At 37.7% G+C, this 25,340-nt stretch overlaps 5 protein-coding genes across 8 annotated transcripts; 3 read left to right on the top strand and 2 right to left on the bottom strand.

The window, feature by feature from the left end:
• Window positions 1–330: 330 nt before the first annotated feature.
• LOC129306470 (probable WRKY transcription factor 69) lies at window positions 331–2,047 on the bottom strand. Its single transcript, XM_054947083.1, has 3 exons — window positions 1,759–2,047; window positions 1,490–1,627; window positions 331–1,407 (listed from the first exon to the last, which is right to left on the bottom strand). Exons 1-3 carry the CDS (start codon window positions 1,836–1,838, stop codon window positions 852–854), a joined length of 774 nt encoding a protein of 257 aa, XP_054803058.1. The 5' UTR covers window positions 1,839–2,047; the 3' UTR covers window positions 331–851.
• A 4,042-nt stretch (window positions 2,048–6,089) lies between these two features.
• LOC129307068 (uncharacterized) lies at window positions 6,090–7,200 on the top strand. The gene has a single exon (XM_054947934.1). The coding sequence runs from the start codon at window positions 6,266–6,268 to the stop codon at window positions 7,136–7,138; it is 873 nt and encodes a 290-aa protein (XP_054803909.1). The 5' UTR covers window positions 6,090–6,265; the 3' UTR covers window positions 7,139–7,200.
• A 2,040-nt stretch (window positions 7,201–9,240) lies between these two features.
• LOC129305649 (DELLA protein 1-like) lies at window positions 9,241–9,996 on the top strand. Its single transcript, XM_054945626.1, has 2 exons — window positions 9,241–9,303; window positions 9,388–9,996. Exons 1-2 carry the CDS (start codon window positions 9,241–9,243, stop codon window positions 9,994–9,996), a joined length of 672 nt encoding a protein of 223 aa, XP_054801601.1.
• A 2,223-nt stretch (window positions 9,997–12,219) lies between these two features.
• On the top strand, window positions 12,220–20,517 carry LOC129306511 (histone-lysine N-methyltransferase EZA1). 3 transcript variants are annotated; one of them, XM_054947144.1, is made up of 17 exons: window positions 12,220–12,435; window positions 13,052–13,153; window positions 13,558–13,832; window positions 14,026–14,187; window positions 14,424–14,508; window positions 14,782–14,937; window positions 15,060–15,110; window positions 15,193–15,264; window positions 15,443–16,101; window positions 16,773–16,926; window positions 17,409–17,629; window positions 18,123–18,254; window positions 18,939–19,026; window positions 19,483–19,530; window positions 19,614–19,742; window positions 19,953–20,030; window positions 20,145–20,517. In XM_054947144.1, the coding sequence occupies exons 1-17, from the start codon at window positions 12,397–12,399 to the stop codon at window positions 20,334–20,336; spliced, it is 2,643 nt and encodes an 880-aa protein (XP_054803119.1). In that variant the 5' UTR covers window positions 12,220–12,396; the 3' UTR covers window positions 20,337–20,517. The 3 variants fall into 3 exon arrangements, with proteins under 3 accessions (XP_054803119.1, XP_054803120.1, XP_054803121.1); XM_054947145.1 differs by having other exon boundaries at window positions 12,221–12,435; window positions 15,063–15,110; XM_054947146.1 differs by lacking the exons at window positions 12,220–12,435; window positions 13,052–13,153 and having other exon boundaries at window positions 13,691–13,832; window positions 14,021–14,187.
• Window positions 20,518–22,090: 1,573 nt separating this feature from the next.
• On the bottom strand, window positions 22,091–25,219 carry LOC129306427 (protein trichome birefringence-like 6). 2 transcript variants are annotated; one of them, XM_054947038.1, is made up of 5 exons: window positions 23,755–25,203; window positions 23,421–23,613; window positions 23,146–23,336; window positions 22,762–22,920; window positions 22,091–22,677 (listed from the first exon to the last, which is right to left on the bottom strand). In XM_054947038.1, the coding sequence occupies exons 1-5, from the start codon at window positions 24,462–24,464 to the stop codon at window positions 22,362–22,364; spliced, it is 1,569 nt and encodes a 522-aa protein (XP_054803013.1). In that variant the 5' UTR covers window positions 24,465–25,203; the 3' UTR covers window positions 22,091–22,361. The 2 variants fall into 2 exon arrangements, with proteins under 2 accessions (XP_054803013.1, XP_054803012.1); XM_054947037.1 differs by having other exon boundaries at window positions 23,146–23,613; window positions 23,755–25,219.
• Between the last annotated feature and the right edge of the window lie 121 nt (window positions 25,220–25,340).

The raw sequence follows: 25,340 nt of genomic DNA, 5'->3' as shown, positions 1-25,340 counted from the left end.
AGGCTTAAGCCTTGGTAGAATCAGGCTGACGTAGAAAACTTAACCTATATTCAAATATATTTTTTCAAACGAATTTCTTGGAAATTAGGACCTAAGTGGACAAGGACTAAATCAGATTCGACTAGCCCATATCACGAGTCCTTCGAGTTCGGTAAATAAGCAGCGACATGCCATACAAAGTGGTGCACTATAGCTAATAACGACGTGATTGAATGCCTTCCCCAATCACCAGGATATCTTGTCTTGTCATATCGTGGAATCTTCCGGCTTTTGAATGCGCTATGACGTATAAACTACTGTACCAAACACTTGATGCAAGTCTCACTGCCATTGAGTATAAAAAGCTCATAAATTGGTATCTTGTTTATTCATCGAGTAATGCCAACAAAGCCGTACCGAATTGGTTCATGAAATAAACTGCTCCAATATCATCGCACCAAATAATATCACCTTAACACCTCTCAACTGCCCCATAAGAAGAAGAGTGGCTTTCTCTTTCATCTAAGGCACCATTGACGGCAAAAAAAAAAAAAAAACAGAGACTTCATTCGGCAAAGATACTTCGGCACTAACTCGTGAATCTCATGTTATCTCTGAATGGACAAAAGTTTACACGGTTAAAGATCGATAGATCTCATTTTGCCTGAATTAAATTAAACGACGAAACTGCCCTTGTCTCTGAGCTGAGCTGCAGCTTCCACTTGCTTCCCCTGCAAGGGCCTAGCTTATGCACTCTCCATATTTGCCAATCACACTTTCTCCTCGACGAAAATATCTGAGATATACATAAAAACAGAGAACAAATATAAATGATATGGGTATAGCGTGTATATGAACATTCTAGTTACATTTCATGACGGGGCAACCGGAATCCTTTCGCCGGAAAAATTGTTCCTCATAAAGTTCAACAAAGACGGAGACATGGGTAGCTCTTCGAGCTCGTCGAAAAAGTCAAGTTCTTCCGATTTCAGTGTTGAGAGGTTCTTGAGCTGAGAACAACATGGGGGCTCTTCCTCCAAGAGAAGATCTATCCTCTCATGGGTTTTCTCTGAGTTCAGTTCGAAAGGATCCTCGTGGTCGATAATAATATCTTCAGAACAGCCTATCGGGGATTTCAAGTAACGAAAATTCTCTTCATTTGCACCTCGATCACTAGCTGTCATAAGCTGGAGATCTTTCTTCTCTTCCTCCTGGTCCTTGTCTTCCGCCTTTGAAGTAGGAGGTGGGAGATCTTGGGTGGTTTGAGTTCTTGATTCTTTGAATTGTTGAGCGGTGGAGCGTGATTCTGGAGCTGGATGGTTATGGGAACAAGTGTAGGTGACGATGAGCATCGAAGCGTCCGTTCTGCATCTCTCTACTTGCTTTTTGGCCGAACAACCTTTGGATGTGCTGCACCTGTAATAGCCTCTGAGACAGACAATGGAGTCCATTCGAATGAGCAGAGCTCACAGTAATGAAATCACAAGGCATGCACTCAGTTAAATTTCACCTCGGATAAGGAGATCCTTTAATAGGCTTTTGTCCGTATTTCCTCCAAGACCATGAGTCCGATGGTGGCCCTTCATTCTTCACTTTACTGACATTCTCTCCAACTCTCACCCTCACAACTGTTTTCTCCACCATTTTCCTGCAACATGCACACCTCAAAACTTGCTCGGCAAACAGTTAAACCAACTATCACAAAATTGGAAATGACCAGAGACAAAAAATTCTGGCTTCTCTATTCATTTTTTTCCAAGCAGAAAAAGTTCAACCCACCTCTTCTTAGATTCTCGAACTTCTGGTGTGAGCTCTGGAGATGCTTCTGACTCAAGTTCAGGCGAGACAGCACCATCCATAGTGGCGTATAGTGCCTTTCTTTCTCGTTAATTTTCTTTATTTTCGCCGAAAGCTTGGAAGATATGGAGTTCTGATGAAAGGCGAGGCTACAAGGGAAATGAGCAGAAAGGGGTCACTGATTAGAGAGAGGGAGGGAGAGTAAAGAAGGGAAGAGAAGAGATAAGGACAATAGCCTCTAGTTGCTGTCTTTCTTGCTTTTCACTCATTTAATTTAATGTAAAGCTATGAACAACTATGCACATATCAGTGTGAGCCCACCTCGCCATGGAGTGAACACTTAACAACCCCTCGCCTGCACGGCTGCACCTGTGAAGAGATATTTTTTGGATTGGCTGCAACTCAGTGAGGCCATGCTCCACCACTACAGTGAATTATTTTTTGCCACGTGGATGCGTCCTTGCCCACGGTGTGTCTTGCAAAAGACTGCTCAGTATGCTACCGCTACCGCTAACACTGAGAAAACGTGCAATTGGAAAGTTCCCAAGTACAGTGGGTATGTGTATAGTAGAAGAGATCCCACTTTAATATGGTTCATAAGTCATTGCGTTTGTCTATGCACAACAGAATCAACGAGGCTAGATTTGCAGCGTTATCCAAAATTGAAGTCCTAGAAGCTTGGATTCCCTACCAAGTGAGGAAAAGTGATGGAACTGAAGAAGCCAATCAACTTCCAAGCTTCAATAGGAATATTCGACAGTCGTAACACGTTTAGGCGTTCAGACACGAAGGTTGACACTAAATATATATACCTATTGGAAAGTATCAAACTTTCCCACGTGCGTTTACTTTGCATTGCCCATGTCATAGAAGTATGCGAATTAATCAATCTCAGGGTGAAGTAATTCTAACATGTACTCACATTAGATATATTTTGTTTGCATTTAGACGAGTCCAGTCAAAAAGTTAACGATCCTTGAGAGTTGCAGTCTTGATCGGGAAATAGAATAGCAGGCACAGCTGAACGTACCATGCATGCTGGATGAACAGAGAAGACGTATTGTAAAACAAGAAAAAAAAAAAATCAATTTCATGTACTTCTTTAATTCTTTTTATAAATCATTTTTATTAATTTTATCATTATCAATATAAAAAAGTGTAGGAAATAAAAGTATATAAAATTTTAAATATATTTTACATTTTTTATTGTGAAAATAATTTTAAAAATATTACCTGTAAAATTATATTGTGACTTATAAATAAAATGAAATAAATTTTTTAAAATAAACTTTATAAATGGAATTGGCGAGAGTGTAAAGAAGGTTCAAATTCAGTCGCGTCCTCCAGAAAAAAAAAAAAAAATTGCAACGGTTGATTACGAGTTGTTTTTATCCGCGAACAGTTGTATTGGAATTGGAGAAGGAATGAGATAGGTCATGTCTAATCATAGTCCAGGTTCTAAAAAGGACCCGTGAAAGGCACTAATATTTTGGATCCTAGAAAGTAGAAAACATCCATCCGCCCCATGCATGATCCGTTATCACGCATACATTGATTTATATTAAAAAATTAATAATCTGATAATTTAAAAAAATTAAAGCAAAAATTTAATCATTGGTTTTTCGATTCAAATTTTAAACATTAATTTTTTTCCCAATTTAATCTCTCAAAGAAAACATTTTTTAAAAAAATTATTCAATTAAGCATAATTTTCTCAATTAAAACAATCATATTGTTTGTGGGCAATTTAAGTATTAAATGATTAATTTATTCTTATTATTATAAGCTCATCGATATGATTGGACCTGGTATTTGTTTGAGCGAAGGTGGAGTGGAGAGAATCGCAAGCCTCTGTTGACGGGAAAAACAAAACCAGAATGCCAAGCATAGGCTCATAGCATAGTCCCATTATCTATGGGCTTTTGAAGGCGAGTTTTAAGAGAACCCAGAACAGTGTGGGGCTGAAGATTAGAGGCAGCTTCCACGAGCCCACAAAGACATCCCTTAATGACGCTTTAAGACAGAGAAGAGAGAGGAAAGACAAGGAACAAGGACCTTGGCACCTTGGGTTTTAACGTGATGTGATATGTTTCCATCAATCCTTGGCCGTTGACAATCACCGTTTCCATCAACCCTTTTTCTCTTTTTCTTTTAATTCCTCAAGAGAATAAAATAAAGTCCATAATACAACAATTGTATTCTGCGGCTTGTCTCATACTAACGCCGGCTTTTGCTTCATGAATTGATGAGGGCCTACTCGCCTGTATTGTTTGGCTACCATATGCATTGCCTTTGATCTGATTTTGGTTTTCCTGAACTAGACAACCAAAATACACATCTTAGACCGGCTCAGACCTAAATTCCGAAAAATTGATCAAATACCGTCCGACAACTTGGGTGGATTCGGCAGAGTCTCACTGCTGGTTAGATTATATACCACTTGCCGGGAGGCAAAACGTGTGTGTTTACGTGTTCCCGTTTTTAGAATTCATTCTTGTGTGGATATTGAGTTTCACCAAAATAGCAGAGACTTGTGCCTTTACTGGTCAAACACATCCTTCTTTTAATGTTTTTTGTATATCTTCAAAATTGTTCCGTAGTTGATTCCCTGAATGAAAAACTTCGACCACGACTATAATTTTTTTCTTCTTCAACTACCCATTGGCCACTACTCATCTCGTAACTAATTAACGTTATTAATATTATTAGCTTATTTTTAAATTTATAATACCCTTATTTGACTTCCAGTTTTAAAGGTTTGCTATTAAAGACTAAACCCTTCCCATCGACTGATGTTACACATCTACCGACGACTCAGAATATGATCCTTGCTTCTATATAAATATATGTATGGCAAAATTACAGGATTGAAACTAGAACCTATCAGCATAGAAAAAAATATCCAATAAAAAATAACATAATGATATAATGGTAACGATAATGAATTGTGTATATATAAATTTCCATTCCCAAGCTATGGTAAAATTAAAACAATGAAAGAAAATCAAAACACTTTGAAGTTTATTGCAGAATTTTTGTAGAATAATTACTGTGACTTCATGACATAACCCAACTACAGTTAATCTTCTCGTGTGAAAGAGCTTAGATAACTGTACTAAATATTATTGATTACTAGTTACTGGAAAACTCCTAGTAAGTAAGACGCCGCGTTAGATTATGTATCACGCGGCCGTCATTTGAAATATAATACTTAATCACTTTTAACATATTTTATTAAAATTAAAAAAATTTTAAATTTTATTAATTTTATTTTAAAATTTAATAAATTTTTCTTTTCACCCCTAATAAATATTATTATTATTTTTATTTAAAATATTTAATAAAGACAAAAATATAAAGAAGAGCATTGAGAATTGACAGATATATTATAAACAAGATTAAATTTTTTTTATTTCTTTATCTAATAAATAGAACCAGTATATATTGCAAGCTAAATATCTACGCTGAGTATCAATGCCGTCACTTATTTATGGTAAAGCCTGGGAAAATAAAAACAAAAAAAGTAAAGAAAATGAAAAAAAGAGAGGGGGGGGGGGGGAGGAACGAGGAGGGCTCAATGCTTAATGTTAATTAAATTAGTCAACCAATATATCACCAATGTTGGATTGTTCCTGTCATGGATTTTAAAATATCTAATATATATCAGGCGTGTAAACTCATCTTTGACATGAGAGTTATGCTTCGGCCCCTGACGTCCAAACTTGCAATTCTATACTTCATCACTCTGACTTGGTTTATTACTGCCCTAACTGAAGATTAGGTCTACGTGTTTGTTTTGTTATTGGGATTTTCTCCAGGTTCTGGATTTTAATTCGGAAAAAAAGAACTTATCTGTGTATCATTGCCGTCCGATGCAATGGAAAAGGTACTCCGTTCTAATAACGAACGACGACGAACAATGGAATGGTAATCCTTGATCACTGTCTTCTGTCATGGGCAGTGGTATTCAAGTTTTTTTTTTTTTTTGTTGGGTGCTGCAGTGGTGTTTAATTTACTATTCATCTTCCTATCCACATTAACGGTCCACAAAATAATCTAAAAAATAAGCAGAGGGTCCTACAATTATCTTCGTCGAATTTTGCTGGCTGCACCCACACGCGCCCCGCGTTCAATATACAAGGTACAGACTTTTTCTTTTTGTTGTTTTTTTTGGGGGGGGGGGGGAATCTCACAGGGGACGTGAAATTGATATGATAATTTAATTAATAGATAATTAACTGATTCATGGAAATATATACGCCGCGTTGTACATGTATCAGAATCCCCCCTCCGCATGTCCTATAAAATGTCAACCTGATAAACAAAGGACGTGGTAACCACTTTAAGTTCCTCTTCCAACGCCTAGCTAGCTGAGAGGTCACATATATAATTGGTATATAGTGACCTCAAATGCACGTTCTACTTTCCGTGGCTTGAAAATAAAGGGCTCTTCTTGTTCCGCTCAAATCATTGCTTCAACTGATCACAAATGGGGAAGCAAAAATGGCAGCACCAAGCTAAAGAGATCTTGAAAAGCTGTGCGCTATCTCCTACAGAAATCTTCTACATCTTCACACTCACGCTTCTCAGCCTCCTCCTCCCTCTCTCGTTTCTTCTTCTGGCCAGACTCTCCGGCGCCCAATATCATCTTCAATCCCTCATCACTTGGTATGATCACTCGCCAAAACCCTTTCCTCATCTCTTGTCTCTTGCCCTCCAAACCAACCCCGCAATCCTCTGCGTTATCGTCTCATTTGTAAGCGTCGCCGCCCTCATCCACGGCTTGACAGGCAAAATCGCCCTTTTCAGCGGCTCGCCTAGCTCCGTTCACCGGCCTCGTCTCTTCACCGCGTGGGTTCTCCTCTGTACTTTTCAAGTGTGCGTCGGTCTGGGCATCGAAGGGAGCATAGCCGCGGGACTCTATGAGTCTGATTCGAGTTTTGGAGTGGAGAGGAGTTTGCTGAGCAGAGTGATTTTTCTCATGGGATTGCACGGAACGATGCAGTTTTGGTGCACAACGGTGGTGAAGCCGGTGGTGGATGACACGGTGTTCGGCGGGGTCGCGAGGAGAGAAAGATGGATTGAGAAGATGATGATGGCGGCGAGCCTGGGTGGTTTGTGGTGGTGGAAGCTGAGGGAAGATGTGGAGACGCTGGTGGTTATGGCGGAAGCAAAGAAGGAGCAATTGATGGAAGTGGGGGTGGCGGATTTCATCGGATGGTGGTTGTATTATCTGACCGTTACCATTGGGATGGTGAGGGTGGTGAAGGCTCTCATGTGGATGGCCTCCGTTTGTCTGCGCCGAACAAGTGCATCGGAGGTTGCTCCAGTTGAATCCCACGACGACGACGACAAGGTGTAAATTCAATCGATCAATTCTATATATATTTTTTATTTCCTCAATTTCATTTCTTCTTCGGCCAATTGCCATTCTTCGGCTCGGGACATTATAATATTGAAATTCGCTTTTTCAATTTAAAAAAAAATAGAAAATTGCACAAGTTGCTGAATCAGATCCTTGAATATTAACATTTATGAAATCATACACTTAAATAAATAAACCAGTATGACGTACTGCAGCAATCGGTAGTGCAGCATTGACGGTGTCAAAATTCAGAAGTGCGTCAGCAATATTTAAAAGTTCAAAATAATCATTTTCTGGTAATCAATGAGCCGAAAAAATAAACACTCCTACTAACCCATGGATTGGACGGGGAGGACGGCTCCCGGATTGGACGACCATGGTTCAGGACTCATTAATCATCGTAATAGGACACGTAAAAAGCAAAAGGCAAGCTGAGTAGGCAAGGTTTGTTAGGGCCAAAGAGAAAATGGGGCCTACCCAGCCCACAGTGTGACATGTATCGTGGTTGGATTTCTTAGCCATTGATTTCTTTTTGTTAAGCCCATAACCTTCACCAATCTGATCCATTTCTCTATTGTCCCGTGTTGTAACAAGCGGTATGCCGCACGCGGTGCCTTTAGCCAGGCTACTGATTTCGCGTGTAAACTTAAAACTATAACTCGCACCTCTTTTTCTAGAAGACTAGAAATCACAGCAGAAGTAGGATTTATAATTGGGTTAGACTCTTAGAATGTTTCCGTCTTGTTTCTTTTTATACATTTTCTTCCGTCGCCGCCGATTCCAAGTCCTGGGTTAACTACTGGAAGCATCATGATCTCGCCAGCAAAGCCCAAGTCTTGTACATTTTCAGAATGTAGTGCATTTCATTATGTATGTATTATGCTAATTATAATCGCCCATCCCATTTGGAATCGACCGAAAAGGAAAAATGAATCCAATCATATCAAACACAGATAACAGATTCATTCCAGGCTCATCTGCTTTTATTTCATTTTTTTTTTTTCGTAGCTCAATTGCACTTCGCCAAATGTAGCGTTGCCATTACGGTGGCAGTTCTGATTTTGCTTATTGTACCCCTGGATGACACGTGAAAACAAATTGTGACAATAGCCAACAATATTGTACTAATCTTTGCAGAGGGACTATAATAAATAACACATTAGTTGTCGTTTCATACTTTATAATTCGGCAGATAAAACCATTTTGCTGTTGTCCCTGAACCGTAACCAGTCACGCTGGGCTGACCACCTTAGGAAAACTGATATAATACTGTAGTTTTGTTACTTCCACTCGTTGGAATTTGCAACTGTTAAACCCACGACAAACTGAGAAGTGCCAAACCCACGATGGTAAGGCGGACTGTACGCCGCATCAATTTTTTAAATCATAATTAATCGCTGCCTGACGTTTGTCCCGAGGATATCCAACTAACGTTAACCTTTAACAACTTCTCATTATTTTATTTGTTGGCAATGGAGTTTCTTCAATCATGTTTACCTTTATTCCCTTGTATATCCGACCATGATTAACGACACCGTAGGTAGTTCCGTGCTGATCTAGATCTAGACGAGGGCGTTGTCTGTTAACTTGCTAAAACCACTTCTGCTTTGTCACAATTCACAGTCCGGCATGTGGAACGATATAGCTTTGAATTTCAATGGAACCCAGGGCGGTCATAGGTCTGCACAAGAGGAGGCTATGTTCCATGGGAAAATCAGTTTCTCTGACATGAAATTCATAGAAAAGATGGATACTCTCCCCATTGAGAATCATGAGAAAGAAACAGTACTCATTTTAAAATCGAAGTCATGAACCCAAACTTGACGACTTGACGCTAAAAGAGTTCGGCTTTGACTATCTTCTGCAGCCGCCACAAGCATTTGATTGTGAAGCTCTTGAACAATTACAAAAGCAGGCTCTCGAGACTGAAGGGGCAAAATATCAGCAGCACGACCAAAATTGATTGTTCTGTGGGTCGCCAGAAGCTGTCAACTAACGAAATAATAAGAGTCGCCTGAGAGAGATACGTCCAGTTCTCTGCCTATTGTGACGATAATATTTGCATGCCTATGCATCCGTATGGGTTTAATCTAGGTGGTATGTCTGAGGAGGAGAACAGAGACGTCGAACTTGCTCAATTTCTCCTCACTGCAGAGGAGAGAGTAGGCTGCTAACAATACGGACGAGCAGACAGGATACTTTTACTCTGGGAATTGAATTCTTACGCTTGCGCAAGCCCAGCTCAGAAAATTATCTACTATGTCTCTCGAGCACTGCGAGAGAGGATTCACAAGGAAAAAGGAATGATATCAACACTTGATGGATATAAGAAAACCGAAAGGCATGAGTTCCTTGGGAAGATCGATTCCAGTTTATCTTTTGTATCCACGTGCTTTCAAAAGACTCCATTCAGACAAGTGATGCAAATAACCAGCATACAAGCTATCACGGAGCACCTTGCGTCAGGGACGAAAATCCATGTAATTGATCTTGAAATCAGGTGTGGAGTGCAATGGACAGCTCTGATGCAAGCGTTGGTCGGACGTCGGGAAAGGCCCCTTCAGCTTCTCAAGATTACTGCTATTGGATTCAGGGGCAGAATCGAGCTAGGAGAGACAAGCGAGTGCTTAGCCAATTTTGCAGAATCCTTAAACCTGCCCTTCTCGTTTAAGGCTGTTTTTGTGACGGACATGATCGAAATCAAAGAACAACACATTGAGGTCGATGACGATGAAGCCGTAGCGGTGTATGCTCCGTACGTTCTATCGACCATGATACCGATGCCAGAGTGCTTGGAAAACTTGATGAGCATGAGGAAAAAGAAACCGTGTATAATGGCAATACTTGAAAGTTGAAACAGAAGCGAACAATAACTCGCCGTCCTTGGGGAAGCTCTTCGTTGAAGCATTGCTCTTCTTCTCGGCTTACGTGGACTGCATTGAAACCTGCGTGAAGGATGAGTTGCAGAATGGAGGAGGCGAGCTTTACCGAATCATCAGTGTACCAAGCAAACTAGGTGGTCAAGAAATTTGCGTGCGGCAACTTTTGCACTCTTGGTAAAAACGGCAATAGCCTAACAGTCGCTTGGAAGGGGACCCCAATCCACTCTGTTTCAGCCTGGAAATTCCTCTGACAATATAAAACAAGCCAAGTGACATTCTAGAACATCACAACATCAAGCGAGAACTTTCTTCAGCTGTAAACTGCAATAAATAACATCTCTTCGTGTATATTCCCAATGATTGCTTGTGCACGTGACTGTCCTCGCCAATAAATCTTTGGAAGGCTTAACCTTCGAGTTCGAGAGTTGGAGTTATTAGGATTTTTTTTTTTTTTGGATTTTTTCCTGTTTATAAATGAATTTTGAAATTATTTACTTTCTTTATCAGTGAATGCCTTTGGTAGTTTGGACTTCGATGGGCCTACAATTATTGTACATTTCATGTAGGCCCAAAACACTGGCCCATTCAGTACAGTTCTTAATTGTTTTTGTAAAATTATAGTCATTTATTTAAAAAAAAAAAAAACCCAATCCTTCCCATCTCAATAATAATTGAATTAGCGTGAGCTGTCATGCCTGACTCAATACTCGGCAAAGACTAACCGGGAGAGGATTCTCTCCTTTTCCCTTCACATCCTCTTCTCCTCTTCTTCTTAATTTTTAATCATTTGATCTTGATTTAAATGGTTTAAATTTAATCTCCTATAAAATATTTTTATTTTATTTTTACTGTATTTTTTGTTATTTATATTAAATTTTACTAGTTTGACTTTCATTATTTTTATTTTTAAATAATTTAATATTTTAATAATAATTTTATAAGAGATAAAATTTAAACCTTATCTTAAGATTTAAATGATTCGAAAGGGAAAAGAATGAAAGGAGATAGGAAGGGAAAAGGAGAATATTCTCTCTGAGACCGATACTATGCCTCGGCCGACCTCGCCCCACTGGCCCCCTTTAGTAAGATTCGAACCACGTGACATGTAAGGGTCGCTTTGTTGCCTCCACAACAAAGTCAGGCTATTACCCAAAAAAAAAAAAACAACAACAACAACAACAAAAACAAAAACAAAAACAAAAACAAAGTTAGGCTTTAAATTTTTACTGAACATTTTTTAAAACAGTATTTGATATAAAATCTATTTTTAATCAATTTCTACGCAAACATTTGTTTTTAAATTTTATGGAGAAAAACATTAATATCAAACGGGGCAAATTATAAACTGAATACTATGCTTAGAAAAACTATTATTCCAGTAAAAATTAAAAAGAATATTAATGGAAAAAATGCTTGCCACGTACGACTGGGATGGGGCTATGGGCAGAATCATCAGGTACCAATTAATAGCTTAAAAAGTTAAAATGCAGTGACTACGCGCGAAACAGCACATGTTAAAAAAAAGTATGAAAATGTGAATGTGAATGCAAATGCAGTGAACAAGCAGTAATTAAAAAATCAAATCATATCCAATGATCCCACCACCGATTAGTTTGAATTTTAATTCGGTCAATATATAAAAATTATTTTAAAGGTTGAGTTAGGTTAGATAATTTTAGACAAACAATAGGATTAAAAATCAAATTAAGTCAAAAACTAGATTCAATTTTTAAAAATTAAAATGTTCAATAAATATTCTTTTTTAGAAAATAATTAATTTTTTAATCATTTAATATTATGTTATATCATGTAATTTGTTAAGTTATGATAAATTTAAATATTTAATTTTATTTTTAAGTTAAATAATAATTTTATATTTATTTTTATATTTAAATTATTATATATATATTTAATTTAATTATTATGTAATTAGTTTTATTGCTGGTCTAATTCAGTTAAACTAAATTGTAAATTATGAATTTTTTTAATTTAATATTTAATTTAGTTTTGAAAATATTGTGAACAAGATAATTTTTTTTTTTTCTGTTTTCTTCTTCTCTCTCTGTTTTTTGATAAACTCTTTCTCTCTGTTTCCCCTTTATTTTTTATTTTTTTAAAAAAAAATCTGTGAGAACTCCGAATTAAAACACTGCCCAGTGATTTCCAAGAGTAGCCTGCAAGGTGCGTACGACGTAAATGCCGCGTGAAACGGTCCCAGAAATTATGTTGAGTTCCGCGGTAGGCCATGTCACTCCTCACTGCCTACAGCAAACGTGTCAGTCTTAAAGGTCTAAAGCGTTACTTTCTTCCATATTTGAGTGTATCTCGCTCCGTTCGCTCCTTCGTCAAGTCGCAGAGCATAGCAGAGCATCTATGGTGTCCAAAGCATCAGACTCTGCGATCAAACTAAGAGTCGGTTTTTCCTGCCGCTTTCCTTATTCTTCACTCCATTTCTTGAATTGAACAATTTGTTTTTTTAACCAACAAATTGAATAGTTTGTTTAGTTGCTTTGTTTTGTTACCTGATTTTCTCGGAATTGGAATTATACTGATACTCAGAATTCAATTAAAATAATTACGCAAAATTCTCAATCTAATCGCATAGCAAAGATTGATACCCAAAAGTTGAATAATTTGTTTAGTTGCTTTGTTTTGTTTTCTGATTTTCTTGGAATTGGAATTATACTGATACTCAGAATTCAATTCAGATAATTACGCAAAATTCTCAATCTAATCGAATAGCAAAGATTTATACCCAAAAGTTTTCTTTTTCCTATAATCTCTATCTCCAACAACTGAGTTCCGTTGTAGGGCTTCCCCATGACGTGATTCTTAAATTCAGCTCTATGATTCTTGGATAATTTCTTTGAAGTAAACGGATAGTTCGTCTCTATATCGATTGAGAATTAAACTTGAAACACGTTACCTGCAATTTTTGGCTTTTTTAGAATCTTTTCATTCTTGGGTTGATTTTTGTTACGCTGTATTTTGAACCAAAAAATGTCGTTGCTGTGACATGTTTCCACAGAAATCACATGGAGAGCCAGCAAACGATGCTGTTGGAACCTTGTCAAGCAAGATTGATCATCTGGAAAAGCAAATCCAGGCGGAGAGAGTTGTATCAATTAAAGTAAGTTGCCCAGTGGGGTCCAACGTGGAAATTTTGCTTTCACCATTGTACTTTTGTAGATGTGCTTTATGGCCAGACACTTCATTATTTATTCACTGTTAACGGAGGGAATTTGCACTGATCTTCCAGTAATTTTTTTTTTATTTCCCACCAACTCAGTCTCAGTGAATTATCATTTTTCAGTTCTGCAATGTTTTCATATTTTCTTGGGTAAACTGGATGGTACCAAAGCCAAATATGAATTGTCCTTTTTTATCTTACATGATTGTGGTGAATTTATTGACCATTTGGCTTTTCAATTTCATAGTGGGTTAGGACTGCAGCCTTATTTCTTGCACAACTATGAAGGCCTCTTTCTGTATATCTTACAAGTTTGCTTGCAACTAATTCTTGATGTTTAATAGGAAAAACTATTGAGGAATGGGAAGAAGGTACAATGCCATGTTTCCCAGATTGTCTCAGCAATAACAAGAAGGGATTCTTTTCTTACAAAGGAAACTATAATCAATCAAATGCTTTCTTCAAGAATTGACCACCCTCTATTTAAGTTCAATGCTTTCTCTCAAGGTTCTGGTGACAAAGATCACATCAACAGTCTAGAACTAGTTTTTACAACAAGTATCAAGATGCCTTATATTGAAAGATTACCGCCATACACATCTTGGATCTTTTTGGACAGGTACATATCCTTATAAATTTAATTTATTGCCTGCCCGGTCATGCCTAATGTGGATTTATGGGTAGTAAAATTGCCTACTTCTTGAGTCTGATTCCTTTTGTGGTTAGAAGCTTGGATTATAAAACCCTTACCAGTCCATATGCAGATAGTATTGTTTCTTCTGCTATTTTAAAATCTTTCACACACAGAACAGAAATCAGAGAATGGCTGAAGATCAGTCTGTAGTTGGCAGAAGGCGTATCTACTATGACCAACATGGAAGTGAAGCATTGATATGCAGTGACAGTGAGGAAGAGCTAACGGAACCTGAGGAAGATAAGCATGAATTTACTGATGCTGAAGACCGAATTTTATGGTAAGTTAAAATAGAGATGCAAGATTTGAATGAACAAGCTTTTTTAGGAGGAGCTGTTTTAAGTGCATATGGGTTTGCAATATGAATCCATTATTGATGCGTCAAAGTGATCTTGTTCCTATCATGAACACACGAGATATTCAATTCTGAATATCAGATAATAAGTTTTTTAAAATATATATATAAATATTGAAAGCTCTCATTTTCATAATCACTGTTTCACTCTGATATACTAGGATGGCGTTTGAGGAATATGGGTTAACTGAGGAAGTGTTGGATACTGTGAGCGAGTCTGTTGGAGGTACTAGACAGGAAATTCAGGTAATTCTGAATAACTTATGGACATAAATTAAAGCTTGATGGTTATTGCTTTTTAATTAATTGTTGGAAAAGGTAGTTGAACGTGATCTCTTAATTAATAATATTTCTAAAAGCTTAATAAATGATAGAGCACAATGGCGTCTTGCAATCCATGTAGCCGACCCCACCTAGTGGGATAAAGGCTTGTTGTTGTTGTTGTTGTTGTTGTTGGAAAAGGTAGTTGTGATAAGTACCCCTTGTTACCTAAGAAAAATGTTTTCATGAAATATGCAGGATAGGTACAAAAGTCTCAAGGAAAAGAACATGAGGAGGTGGGACCAGCAGTCTGAAGGTTCTGGAAATTATGAATCTCAGATTGGTATAAGTTTGGAGGAAAGCCTGAGTACTGCTTTAGATTCTTTTGATAACCTTTTTTGTCGTCGATGCATGGTATATGCTAAATCGTTATATATTTAACATTCTGGACATCATCATAGTGTGTAAGATAATCAATTAATATATCTTACATCTATCTTCTTCTTGTCTTTTTTTTTTTTTGGGCTTTTCTTCAGCAGATGTTTGATTGTCGCTTGCATGGATGTTCTCAACCCCTAATATATCCTGTAAGTGACAGCGCTATATGCTTTTTGTTACTTAAACCATAGATAGTCCACCTGTAAGTAAATCTGATTGTTCGCTTCACAGAGTGAAAAGCAGCCAGTTTGGTTTGAGCATGAAGAGGACAGGAAGCCATGCAGCGATCAGTGTTACCTAAGGGTATTTTTCCATTATATTCAACTTTCATGTGTGCATAGATTTATTGAAAATTTTGGACTGAGTATAGAGAATGTCACCCCTTTTTTCATCAAACATCATCAATGTTCCTTATAAGATTTAAATGAAGATCATGTTTGATGGGCAAAATTTGTCTGACTGTATTTTCTTTTGCTTGCAGTTAAAGTCTGAGAAAATTTCATCAGATCCTAGTTGTTTACATGAAAATAAAACCACAACTATGGAAGAGGAAGTATTGACTTTGGCACCCTCCGGTGCAGAAGAGCCAGGAAAGCAGGGCACTGCAACTACCTTGGTGGAAGAAAGATGCAATTCTATGAATACAACACCTTTTCTGACAGAACTTGCCGGTTGTGGAGGTCTCAACTTAAATATGCCTGTGGCAGAGAGTCGGGGGAAACGGAAGACCATAAATCGATCAGATATAGCACTGTGTGACTTAACATTGCTTTCTGATGATTCACAAAGTTCTTGTAAAAAGCAAAAGAAAAACACAGATATTGATGCAGTCACTACAATCAATGATAATAACAGAGACCTAAATGTCAGTGCATGTGATGAAAAATGTGTTGCTGCTTCTGAATGTTTGAGTGATTCTGTAGATCATACTTCTAACAAATCAATACTTTCTGGGAGCACTTGTCATGGTGAACATGAAAATGTTGGGGATGGACCTAAAGATGACATGGCTGAGGCAGAATTCAGTGAGTCATCCAATTTCATGAATAAGCATGTTGAAGGGATGCAAAGACTCTCAGAATGGAAACCTATGGAGAAAGAGCTATACTTGAAGGGAATAGAAATGTTTGGGAGAAACAGGTACTCCCTCTGGTCCTTATTATGAGGCATACTCTAGAAATGGATGCTTTTTTTATTATAAGTCATTAGGTGTGGTATTATTAATTACATTTTTTCAAGATTGCCCTTATTTCAAGTATGATGCAATTTTTCTCTGTGACTTCTCTCGAGATGCGATTCATGATTTTAAATATTGGTAAATTTGGAATTGTTTTTTTTCATTTTGAAACAAAGTTAATGACTTAATTTTTTCTCCTTGATTCTAATAGGCTGGTTAAAGATGTCTAATAAATAACAAGGATCAGAAGGGAGTATGTGGCTTACAGTATTGTCCTGCATTCTTACTGGATAAAACACTAAGACCATGTTTGGGCATTTCCGCCATTTTTCATAAAGAATATTATAATTATGATCAGCTATATTAAATAGTCTTGGGTTCTAGGGAACTCCTATCTATATCAAATTGAGGTCAGTGATTACCATTGAAGTTTGAATTTGCTTTTAGAAAGTAATTTTCTCCCAACCTGTGATTAAAGAAGGCAAGATTTAATATGGCTGGACTTGTTTTTCTTCATAGTTGGATCATGGAACAACAAATTTAAATTTATTGGATATCATACATCTGAATTTTTGTAGGAGCTGTGAATTTGAATTAGGCAGATTTGTGATCATGTGCAACTAATGCTCTGCAGTTGCCTCATAACAAGGAACTTACTTTCTGGCCTTAAGACCTGCATGGAAGTAGCTAGTTACATGCATGCTGGTGGAGCATCAATGCCCTACAGATCTAATGTTCCACCAAGTTCACTCAGGAATGACAACGGAAAAACTGATGCAGAATGCACAGTGAGAGTTGCATCCCCGTCCTTTATATTTAGATTATTCTATTCTCATTGTCGTTGATTTTTCTATATTCTTTTTGTGGGTGAGAATGGTGGGGTTTTTTTTTTTTTTTTGGGGGGGGGGTGGGTTTGTAAGTGACTTGGTGCTTGGTGAAGATGTGGCAGAGATTTTCAATCTGTATTTACTAGGATGTTTTAATGGATTTTATTGTGCCAACAACAATTTTCCTCTCTCTGTCTTGTTTAGTAAGAGAATTGGAATCTCCAATCATGTGTGGTTAGAGAACCTTGATGAAATTTGCTCTAAGTAATTTTGGATGGAGGAGATTCCCGATCATTGTGTATTTGTGTATCCTTCTTAACTTATGAGGGCTGCTTTTTTGCATATTAATTTTTTTTCAAATTTATTGTTCTGTCACTATGTTCCCGTTGGTTATGTGCTCTGGCTATTAGAGACCAATTGGTTGCTTTTGTACTCATTGTTAGGACCAAGAGATGCCAACAAGAGCGAGATTGCTACGGAAAAGGGGCAAAACAAGGAAATTTAAATATTCTTGGAAGTCTGCCGGCCACCCATCAATATGGAAAAGAATTGCGGATGGAAAAAACCAATCTTGCAAGCAATATACGCCCTGTGGATGTCAGTCAATGTGTGGAAAGCAATGTCCGTGCCTTCATAATGGAACTTGCTGTGAAAAATATTGTGGGTATGTCATTTTTCTGTTAATAATTTAAGTTTTTTTTATTAATAAAAAGCACGATAAAATATTTCTCATGTCCCAAAATTTTTGGGGCGGGGGTGCATCCAGCCTGAGGACGATTTCTAATGAGGATGATCTTGACATAATGTCAATGAGGGCTAGCTAAGCCTTTTCACTCCCAATACCAACAATAAAAGAAAAATTACGCTTGAGATGATGAAGGAGAAATTCAGTTGATCATGAATATGCTTTTTTATGAATTATTAATAAATTCATACATGTCATAGTATAATTTCTTTCTTTCTGGGCTCAGGCTATTACTGGCTAAGGCAGCCAGAAAGTAAAACACATTTCCAACTTTGTCAATGGTTGTAGGGACTTGTCCAAGATGAAAATTTTGCCTCAAGTCATTTACTTCTTTTTCTTGGCTGGATCAAGCTACTTGTTAAATTTTTTTTTTTAAAAAACAACTGTATTAAATTAGCTCTTCTACTTTTAGATGCTCCAAAAGCTGCAAAAATCGATTCAGAGGTTGTCACTGTGCTAAGAGTCAATGCAGAAGTCGACAATGTCCATGCTTTGCTGCTGGACGCGAATGTGATCCAGATGTTTGCCGAAACTGCTGGGTTAGGTAATGAGTTTTAAACATTTGTATGGTGACCTTGACTTTATGCATTGGGATATTATGTGTCCGATATCTTTATTTTGGTCATAATGTTGTTATCTCCAACAATTGGGTACTGACTAGAGTATACTTTTACCAACTTTTATATATACTGTACCATCTCTCAGCAATTAATGTGTGAATTATGCTTCCATTTTATATGATTTAAAGTTACTTTTGATTATTTATATATTCTAATTTCTACCTCTTCAAAAGCAAAAGTCAGAAGATCCAAACATGTAGAGTTGATGTGGCTGTCATTTACCAGTAACAGACATATACATAGTGTGACCTTCCTGCAATTTCACTTTATTTTTTGTGGCTATAAAGCTTAAATCACCTTTCATCTGTTTCCAATGATGAAACCCCAAAAAAAAAGGGGGGGGGTCTAGTTAATTTGATAGATACTTTCCTGTAGATTCCGATGCTAGTATGTTATGGGTTAAAATATCGACTCTTGATAGCATTCTTGGTGAAATCATGTATTAGTTCTCTTCTTTGGCTTTATCTCCTTGTTTGAGGCCGTGAGACTTCCCTTTGGCACCATGTCATTTGAAACTCTCCCCCGCATTTTTTTGGCATGTTATTTGGACCTGAATGTTTTTCTTTTGATATTTTACAATGATACTGAATATTACTTTCTTTAAACAGCTGTGGGGATGGTTCATTGGGAGAACCACCTAGACGTGGAGATGGTCAATGTGGAAATATGAGGCTTCTTTTAAGGCAACAACAGAGGGTTAGTAATTGTCATTTGAATCCTCTACTCTTCTGTGCCTCATAATGACATATTGTGTGGAGCCAGCGGAACCCACCTGTGTACATCACACCCTTTATGTGACTCTCTTACATGATGAGGCACATCTGTGTGGAGATCACATCCGTTGTGTCACTCTTCCTGTCTCACATGATGAGACACTGAATGAGAGGATATATGGACTCTAGAAATTGAAATTTGGCATAAAAAGTTTTTTTACATGCATGCATGCATACTTTTTTTTTTTCTTGTGATCTAACAGCATAATTATATTTTGGTCTCAAACTGTTTTCCGTTTGTTTCAATTTCTCTTGGTCAGATTGTTTTGGCAAAGTCTGACATACATACATACATGCATATTTTTTTCCTGTGATTTAACATCATAATTATATTTTGGTCTCAAACTGTTTTCCGTTTGTTTCAATTTCTCTTGGTCAGATTCTTTTGGCAAAGTCTGATGTTGCAGGATGGGGAGCATTCTTAAAGGTTGAGACTTGAGATGCATGAACTTGTTTATTCTCTAGTTTGTGTCAGCCTTTTCTCGTCACTAATTGATGCATTCATTTCAGAACCCAGTTAACAAAAATGATTATCTAGGAGAATACACTGGGGAACTGATCTCCCACCGAGAAGCAGACAAGCGTGGAAAAATATATGATCGTGCGAACTCATCATTCCTTTTTGACTTGAATGATCAGGCAAGTGTCTCATAGTTCTCGTAACCAAACCTGCCCTTTCATTTTCTTCCATGGACTGGGGCTCTCTTTTCTTTTAATCGAGGGTCAGATTCTTGTCTCGTCATTTCCGTGTTTGCTTTAGCAAGCTGCCAGTTTTCACAATTCCCTTCGTGACAAGCTGTAATACACTGGGACTCGAACACTAATAATATATTACCTGTCTCTTCACAGTATGTTCTGGATGCTTATCGCAAAGGAGACAAACTAAAATTTGCCAACCACTCATCAAATCCAAACTGCTATGCAAAGGTGAGTTCAGTAACTCAAATTTTTAGGAGAGTTGAATAATTTACCTCTCAAGCTGACAAGCATGAACTTGATTGTTTAATGTCTCCATAATTTGCTGATTTGCTGATTGGTTAGGTGATGCTGGTTGCTGGGGATCATCGAGTTGGCATCTTTGCCAAGGAACACATCGAAGCTAGTGAGGAGCTGTTCTATGATTATCGTTATGGTCCAGATCAAGCACCCGCTTGGGCTCGTAAACCTGAGTCTTCAAGGAGAGATGAATCAGCAGCTTCTCAAGGCAGGGCCAAGAAACACCAGTCTCATTGATGAGCTATTCATTGTAAATCTGGCTGTGGCTTCTACCCGTATTTCTATTATATTATATAGCATTGTCCTGAAAGGGTGGTCCCATGAGGAAAATAATAATTGAAAATGCACATAGTATTATGCCTAAAAATGTTCGGTGAAACAATAAAAATGAGCATGCGATGGAACATTCTAATGTTAATATCGAGAGCATTGATATCCTAGTGTCATTTTTAACGATAGGATTGTTTTCATCAGATGCTCCGCAATGCATCATATCATTCGACTTTAGAGAAACGGCTTTCGGTTATGATAGCTACATTATAATAATATTTTGATGTTTTGGAATTTGATTTTGATAGGCCCTATCTGAGAGTTGAAAAGGACAGTTTGAAACTCTGGCCTCATGGGTTATTTCCGAGAGAGAATTTACGCCTTCAATAAACTAGTTTAATATCTTAATTAACTAGTTGTGCCAATTGTTTAAATAACAAAAGGAAAATCCGCTTCCCTTAAAGAAAGCAGCTGCGTGGTCTTCCCAGAGCCCACACATGACACGAGTGTACAAGGGAGGTTTTGTCCTGATTTAACAATGCTCCTTAATTCTTTGATTGTTCGAGATTTAAGTAGGCTTCAAAAGGAAACATATAACACATTCACTGATATATATACTCTGCCAGTTTATATCCGTATAAAACTGGGGAAAATATCCAAGCTTTGTTTCCACATGATATGGGATCTGACCTCCGAATAATCTGCATTCCCTATTTCATCCATTTATTTAATTATTCATTTGATTTAAATATGCAAGATTGCTAATTATAATATTAAATTAAATGTATTATTCATTTAATGACTACCATAAAAAAGAATTATTATGATCTTATTTTTAAAAAATTTAGGTAATGATAATATATATTTCAAATTATAAATTAAGTAGCTAGAGAAGATTTAGTATGAAGATATATATTAAAAGAGAGTATGAAGAGGATCCATACCCATATTAAGTAGGTGTGAAACAGATGGTAGCAGTCTATGTCTCTTAAACATCATTTCAGGACTCAATCACTAAAAGTTGTGCATAGGAAAGCATATACTTCAGAGAAGACAACTCTCCTAAAAGGATTAGTTTTACAGCTACTAACAATGAGAATACTTTGAGTAACCAAAGAGAAAGAGGATCAATACCCATCATTATTGTTGTTATTACCAGTCAACTCCATCAAACTACTATTTTTTCGGCCAAAATTGATTAACAAAAGGATAATGTTTTCTGAAATTGATTTTGATAATTAAAAATGTTTGGATAATTTTTTAAAATCAATTATAAAGATGTGGAAAAATGCATAATGCTCAGATATTAAGAATTGATTATCAAATGAAGAAAAAAATAACTTATGCCAAATGGAATTTTAAAAAATTAAGGTGTTTGAATAAGATTTTTTAAAACCATAATTTTGGACACACAATTCTGGATGTGTATCAAGTCCTTACATTTTGGACATTACAAAACCCACCTTATAGTTCAAATAAATAAAAATTATATACTTTCGTATCTAATCCATTTTCAGTACTCTCGTCTCAATCCAAATAATTACGTATCCATTTAATTAATACAGGGACATTCGAACTTTGATGGAGTTGACCAGTAAAAGATGCGATTCTTGCCTGGATTTGCGAGATAGAACATGCGTTGCGCATATCTCTCTTGCGCGGGAATGATGCGGAGAGCAGTGGACATGCGCCAAAAATTACCCCAACTTTTTAAATACAAATAAAGTTGACAAGTTATTTCATTTGTTAATGCCACCAATCCAACCCCAACACTAATACATTTGTATGCTTCCATGATGTGTGTCCCCTTTTTTGTGGAGAAAAGTTAGGTTAAGGGCAAATTTTTTTAAGAGAGAGAGAGATTATTTCATTCTTAAACTATTCTCATAATCTAAATGCATCTATCTAAGGGGATGAGAGGAAGATTTTACAACTAAACAGCATCAGAAAAGAAAATAAATCAATCAATCAATAAATCAGAAGGGTGACAGCTCATTCTGACGGGGCGTACACGTGATAAAATAGCAGCTCATTCCATGTGTCTGGAACCCCAGGAAGACACCAATGGCTACAGTCTTGTGTGCTGTGCAATTTACTGCTCTTCCCTGACTTCCATCCATATATAGAGGGATGCCCATCAAGCCTATACTCCGACAACCTTGTTATATCCAACAATGTCACCCTCGTTTTCATCTGCTTCATCACCTCCTCCACGATTCCATTCTTCTCAGGTTTAGCTGCGCTTAAGGTTTCATTCAGCGGACTTGTCACCTCCTTACAATGCCCTCCCGTATTCCACTGCCCTCCCCTGTCACATGGCATCCCATTTCAGAGGTTTTGGATATTACAGAAACCATTTCACAGTTCACATATAATGTAATTATAACCAAACCTGAAATGAGAAGGTGCTGAACTTCGGAAGAAGACTCGTGTTTTCCTGGTATTGACGTGCTTGTCGACCCATGAAGCCCATGTCATCAAAGCTTTCCTGAAAGCTGTTGACACATCTAGTTGCGGATGAACTATGCTCCCTTCCTGATAGTAATTAATCCTGTCGTTCATACAGATGTGAGATCCAGAAAAGATTAACAAGTAATTCAGCTTTAGCAGACACGGATTTTACAACTGTAATCATTCCTCGACTCTGAATTTATCTTCAAGTTCAAGACACTGAAATTTCAATTTATTCTCCTACGCAATCGGACACTGAAATGAATGCACTTCTCTTGCTGATTCAAATGCCGAATGATTGAACAGGATAAAACATAGCGCTCACCCGGCTTTTGTTTTGTAATGTGACCACCAATGTGCAGTGTTAAAAACCAAAATATCAGCCCCTCTCCACCTCGAGGACCCACGATCAATGGCGTCAATTCGCAGGGTTGGCCTCCGTTTCTGCCCTATTCTTGCCTTGCTTTCGTGGACTAAGAAATGAGACACATAGAATTCAACTGTGCATTGGTAGTCCTGCGAGGTGGGTAGTCCAACAACTTGATGCACTTGCCACGGCCAGACAAAAACAAATAAAGATTCAGCAGAAATTAGAATTACCAGAAACCTGAAACTGTAATTTCCCTTCTCTTTCGTGATCTTCCGTCCATGGGTCTCGTACACTCTCCTCGGATCCCTGATACCACCCATTAACATACACAGCAGTGATTCCCATTGGTTCCGATTAATGGAATCCCCCACAAACACTACTCTTTTCCCTCTAATCAACTCCAGCATTTTTGTCGCATTGAACCTATCATAAATCACGCACCACTTTAATACTTGTCCTATACATATGACTTCAGTCAAAAGTCAGTGATTCCTAGGTTTAATCATCGCAAAGCCAAACATGTGCGAATCGTGAGAAAAGTAGAGGGTTTGAATTTGACAGTACCTTGGAAGATCACAGCCTTGCGGTTGCCATCTCCACTTTAAGTAGTCGCTATCTGATCTTCCATTTCCCTGGCAATCGAAACCCTCGTCTATGAAAGGACACGAATCTTTCGTGTACAGAGGATAGCTTTCATCAAAAACCCAACTCCCTTTTGTTAAATCACAGTCTTCGACTGTTTTCTGTCCAAGCTTCTTCCCGGTTGGAACTTCAATCTTCTGGGACGAAGCTGCTGCAGCAATCAACTTGTCCTTCCTGTCGCCATCCGTTTTCTCATTTAAAATAAGAATTACATTCCCCTGTTTATCTCTAACCACCCCAGATGGAGATTCATCCTCGACGACATCTTGCATTGCCGTGAAATTAGCACCCGAAGCATGAGCTTCGTCCGGCACGGAAGAATTCGACCCAGAATAACTGTCAGCGTCAGAGATATTATCGGACCAACCTTGACGATTTTCAATCAAAGCAGGGATTTTTACACCATCTTCCGTAAAGTTTCTAGTAAAACCAGTCGAGTTCTGAACGGCCAAAGGAATGTCGCCCGCACTGAGAGATATGTTGAACTGTACATGAGCCTGCTGGTGGACTGAAGGCGAGAACTTTTTGAACCAAATCGTGAAAGCAGTAAGGACGACGACAAAGGAACAGATTGTAAACGAAAAAACCAGAAGCCTAGTGGGTTTGAAGGAGAAGCTTCTCTGCCTCTCCATGGATGATGAAGCTAGACTTTAAATAGATAAATGAGATAATGTGGTTTGCATATGATTTTGTCGGGGCTTAACGCAGGATTACATATTGGAGGAAGGAGAAAGAACCCGATAGCAGAGTAGATACACGAGATAACGTGGACAGGCTGTGATGGAGGAGAATAATAAAAATAAAATAAAAACAAAAATAGGAGCGGCGAGAAGGCAGAAGAATCCGCAAGTAGAGATAGGGAAAGGATTCTGTATCCCCATGGCGGCGACGGAAGGATATTTGCATATTTGGGCTCCCGATGAGAAGAACATCTCGGCCTAAGGGCAACGATTCTTTTTTCTCAAACAAGATTTATATTTCGGACTAAGATTCCCTGGATAATCGCGTCTTGAAAAACACAAGCATGAGAAAACACCCCAGGTTTTTTGCTTGAAAAGATATTAGAAAGTAGAAGCCAGAGCAAGAAAACCACAGACGGGGTCTCCGGAGGTCTATTACGATTTCCGATCAGTTCTCAAGAATGTCAACCCTATTGAATTGGATTGGGAAGGGCGGCGCCAGAAGTCATCTTGATAAGATCGCATTCGCATAATTGCATTTAACTTGTAAAGAAGTTGTGTTTTTTTATTCAAATTTTCTAATCAAGTTTGCTCGGGGAGAAGAGCCTTGATATGCCACTGGACCCCCACCCAATGCAGTGTCTTCTTGTCACACGAGAGAAGCTGTCCTGCCCCAACTTTTCTCTTTCAACTTTCAAGTGAAAATAAAGTTTTGATTTTACAAGCATTTCTAGAATTGGCTTTCCGCTCAAAAACGACGAGGTCTGTGAAACGCATAGGATTCTTCTTGTTTTTGTTTTTGTTTTTGTCTTGGGCCAAACACTGAAT

The sequence above is a fragment of the Prosopis cineraria genome, unplaced genomic scaffold (assembly GCF_029017545.1).
Source record: "Prosopis cineraria cultivar Desert tree isolate PC_DT_omini unplaced genomic scaffold, ASM2901754v1 PC3, whole genome shotgun sequence".
NCBI classification, from domain to species: Eukaryota; Viridiplantae; Streptophyta; class Magnoliopsida; order Fabales; family Fabaceae; genus Prosopis; species Prosopis cineraria.
The sequence above is the reverse complement of the archived record's forward strand: the minus strand, read 5'-3'. Positions and strand labels throughout refer to the sequence as shown.

Excerpts from the sequence above, each read along its gene's own strand:
- LOC129306470 (XM_054947083.1), bottom strand. The coding sequence starts at position 1,838 with ATGGATGGTGCTGTCTCGCCTGAACTTGAGTCAGAAGCATCTCCAGAG. Across the intron at positions 1,628-1,758 it reads GTTCGAGAATCTAAGAAGAG|GAAAATGGTGGAGAAAACAG; the intron begins GTGGGTTGAACT and ends TGCATGTTGCAG. Across the intron at positions 1,408-1,489 it reads AAAGGATCTCCTTATCCGAG|AGGCTATTACAGGTGCAGCA; the intron begins GTGAAATTTAAC and ends TGTCTGTCTCAG.
- LOC129305649 (XM_054945626.1), top strand. The coding sequence starts at position 9,241 with ATGTCTGAGGAGGAGAACAGAGACGTCGAACTTGCTCAATTTCTCCTC. Across the intron at positions 9,304-9,387 it reads TCCTCACTGCAGAGGAGAGA|AAAATTATCTACTATGTCTC; the intron begins GTAGGCTGCTAA and ends AGCCCAGCTCAG.
- LOC129306427 (XM_054947037.1), bottom strand. The coding sequence starts at position 24,464 with ATGGAGAGGCAGAGAAGCTTCTCCTTCAAACCCACTAGGCTTCTGGTT. Across the intron at positions 23,614-23,754 it reads CAAGGCTGTGATCTTCCAAG|GTTCAATGCGACAAAAATGC; the intron begins GTACTGTCAAAT and ends GATTTATGATAG. Across the intron at positions 22,921-23,145 it reads CATTACAAAACAAAAGCCGG|GATTAATTACTATCAGGAAG; the intron begins GTGAGCGCTATG and ends TATGAACGACAG.
- LOC129307068 (XM_054947934.1), top strand. The coding sequence starts at position 6,266 with ATGGGGAAGCAAAAATGGCAGCACCAAGCTAAAGAGATCTTGAAAAGC.
- LOC129306511 (XM_054947144.1), top strand. The coding sequence starts at position 12,397 with ATGGTGTCCAAAGCATCAGACTCTGCGATCAAACTAAGA. Across the intron at positions 13,154-13,557 it reads AGAGAGTTGTATCAATTAAA|GAAAAACTATTGAGGAATGG; the intron begins GTAAGTTGCCCA and ends GATGTTTAATAG. Across the intron at positions 14,509-14,781 it reads GTACTAGACAGGAAATTCAG|GATAGGTACAAAAGTCTCAA; the intron begins GTAATTCTGAAT and ends TGAAATATGCAG.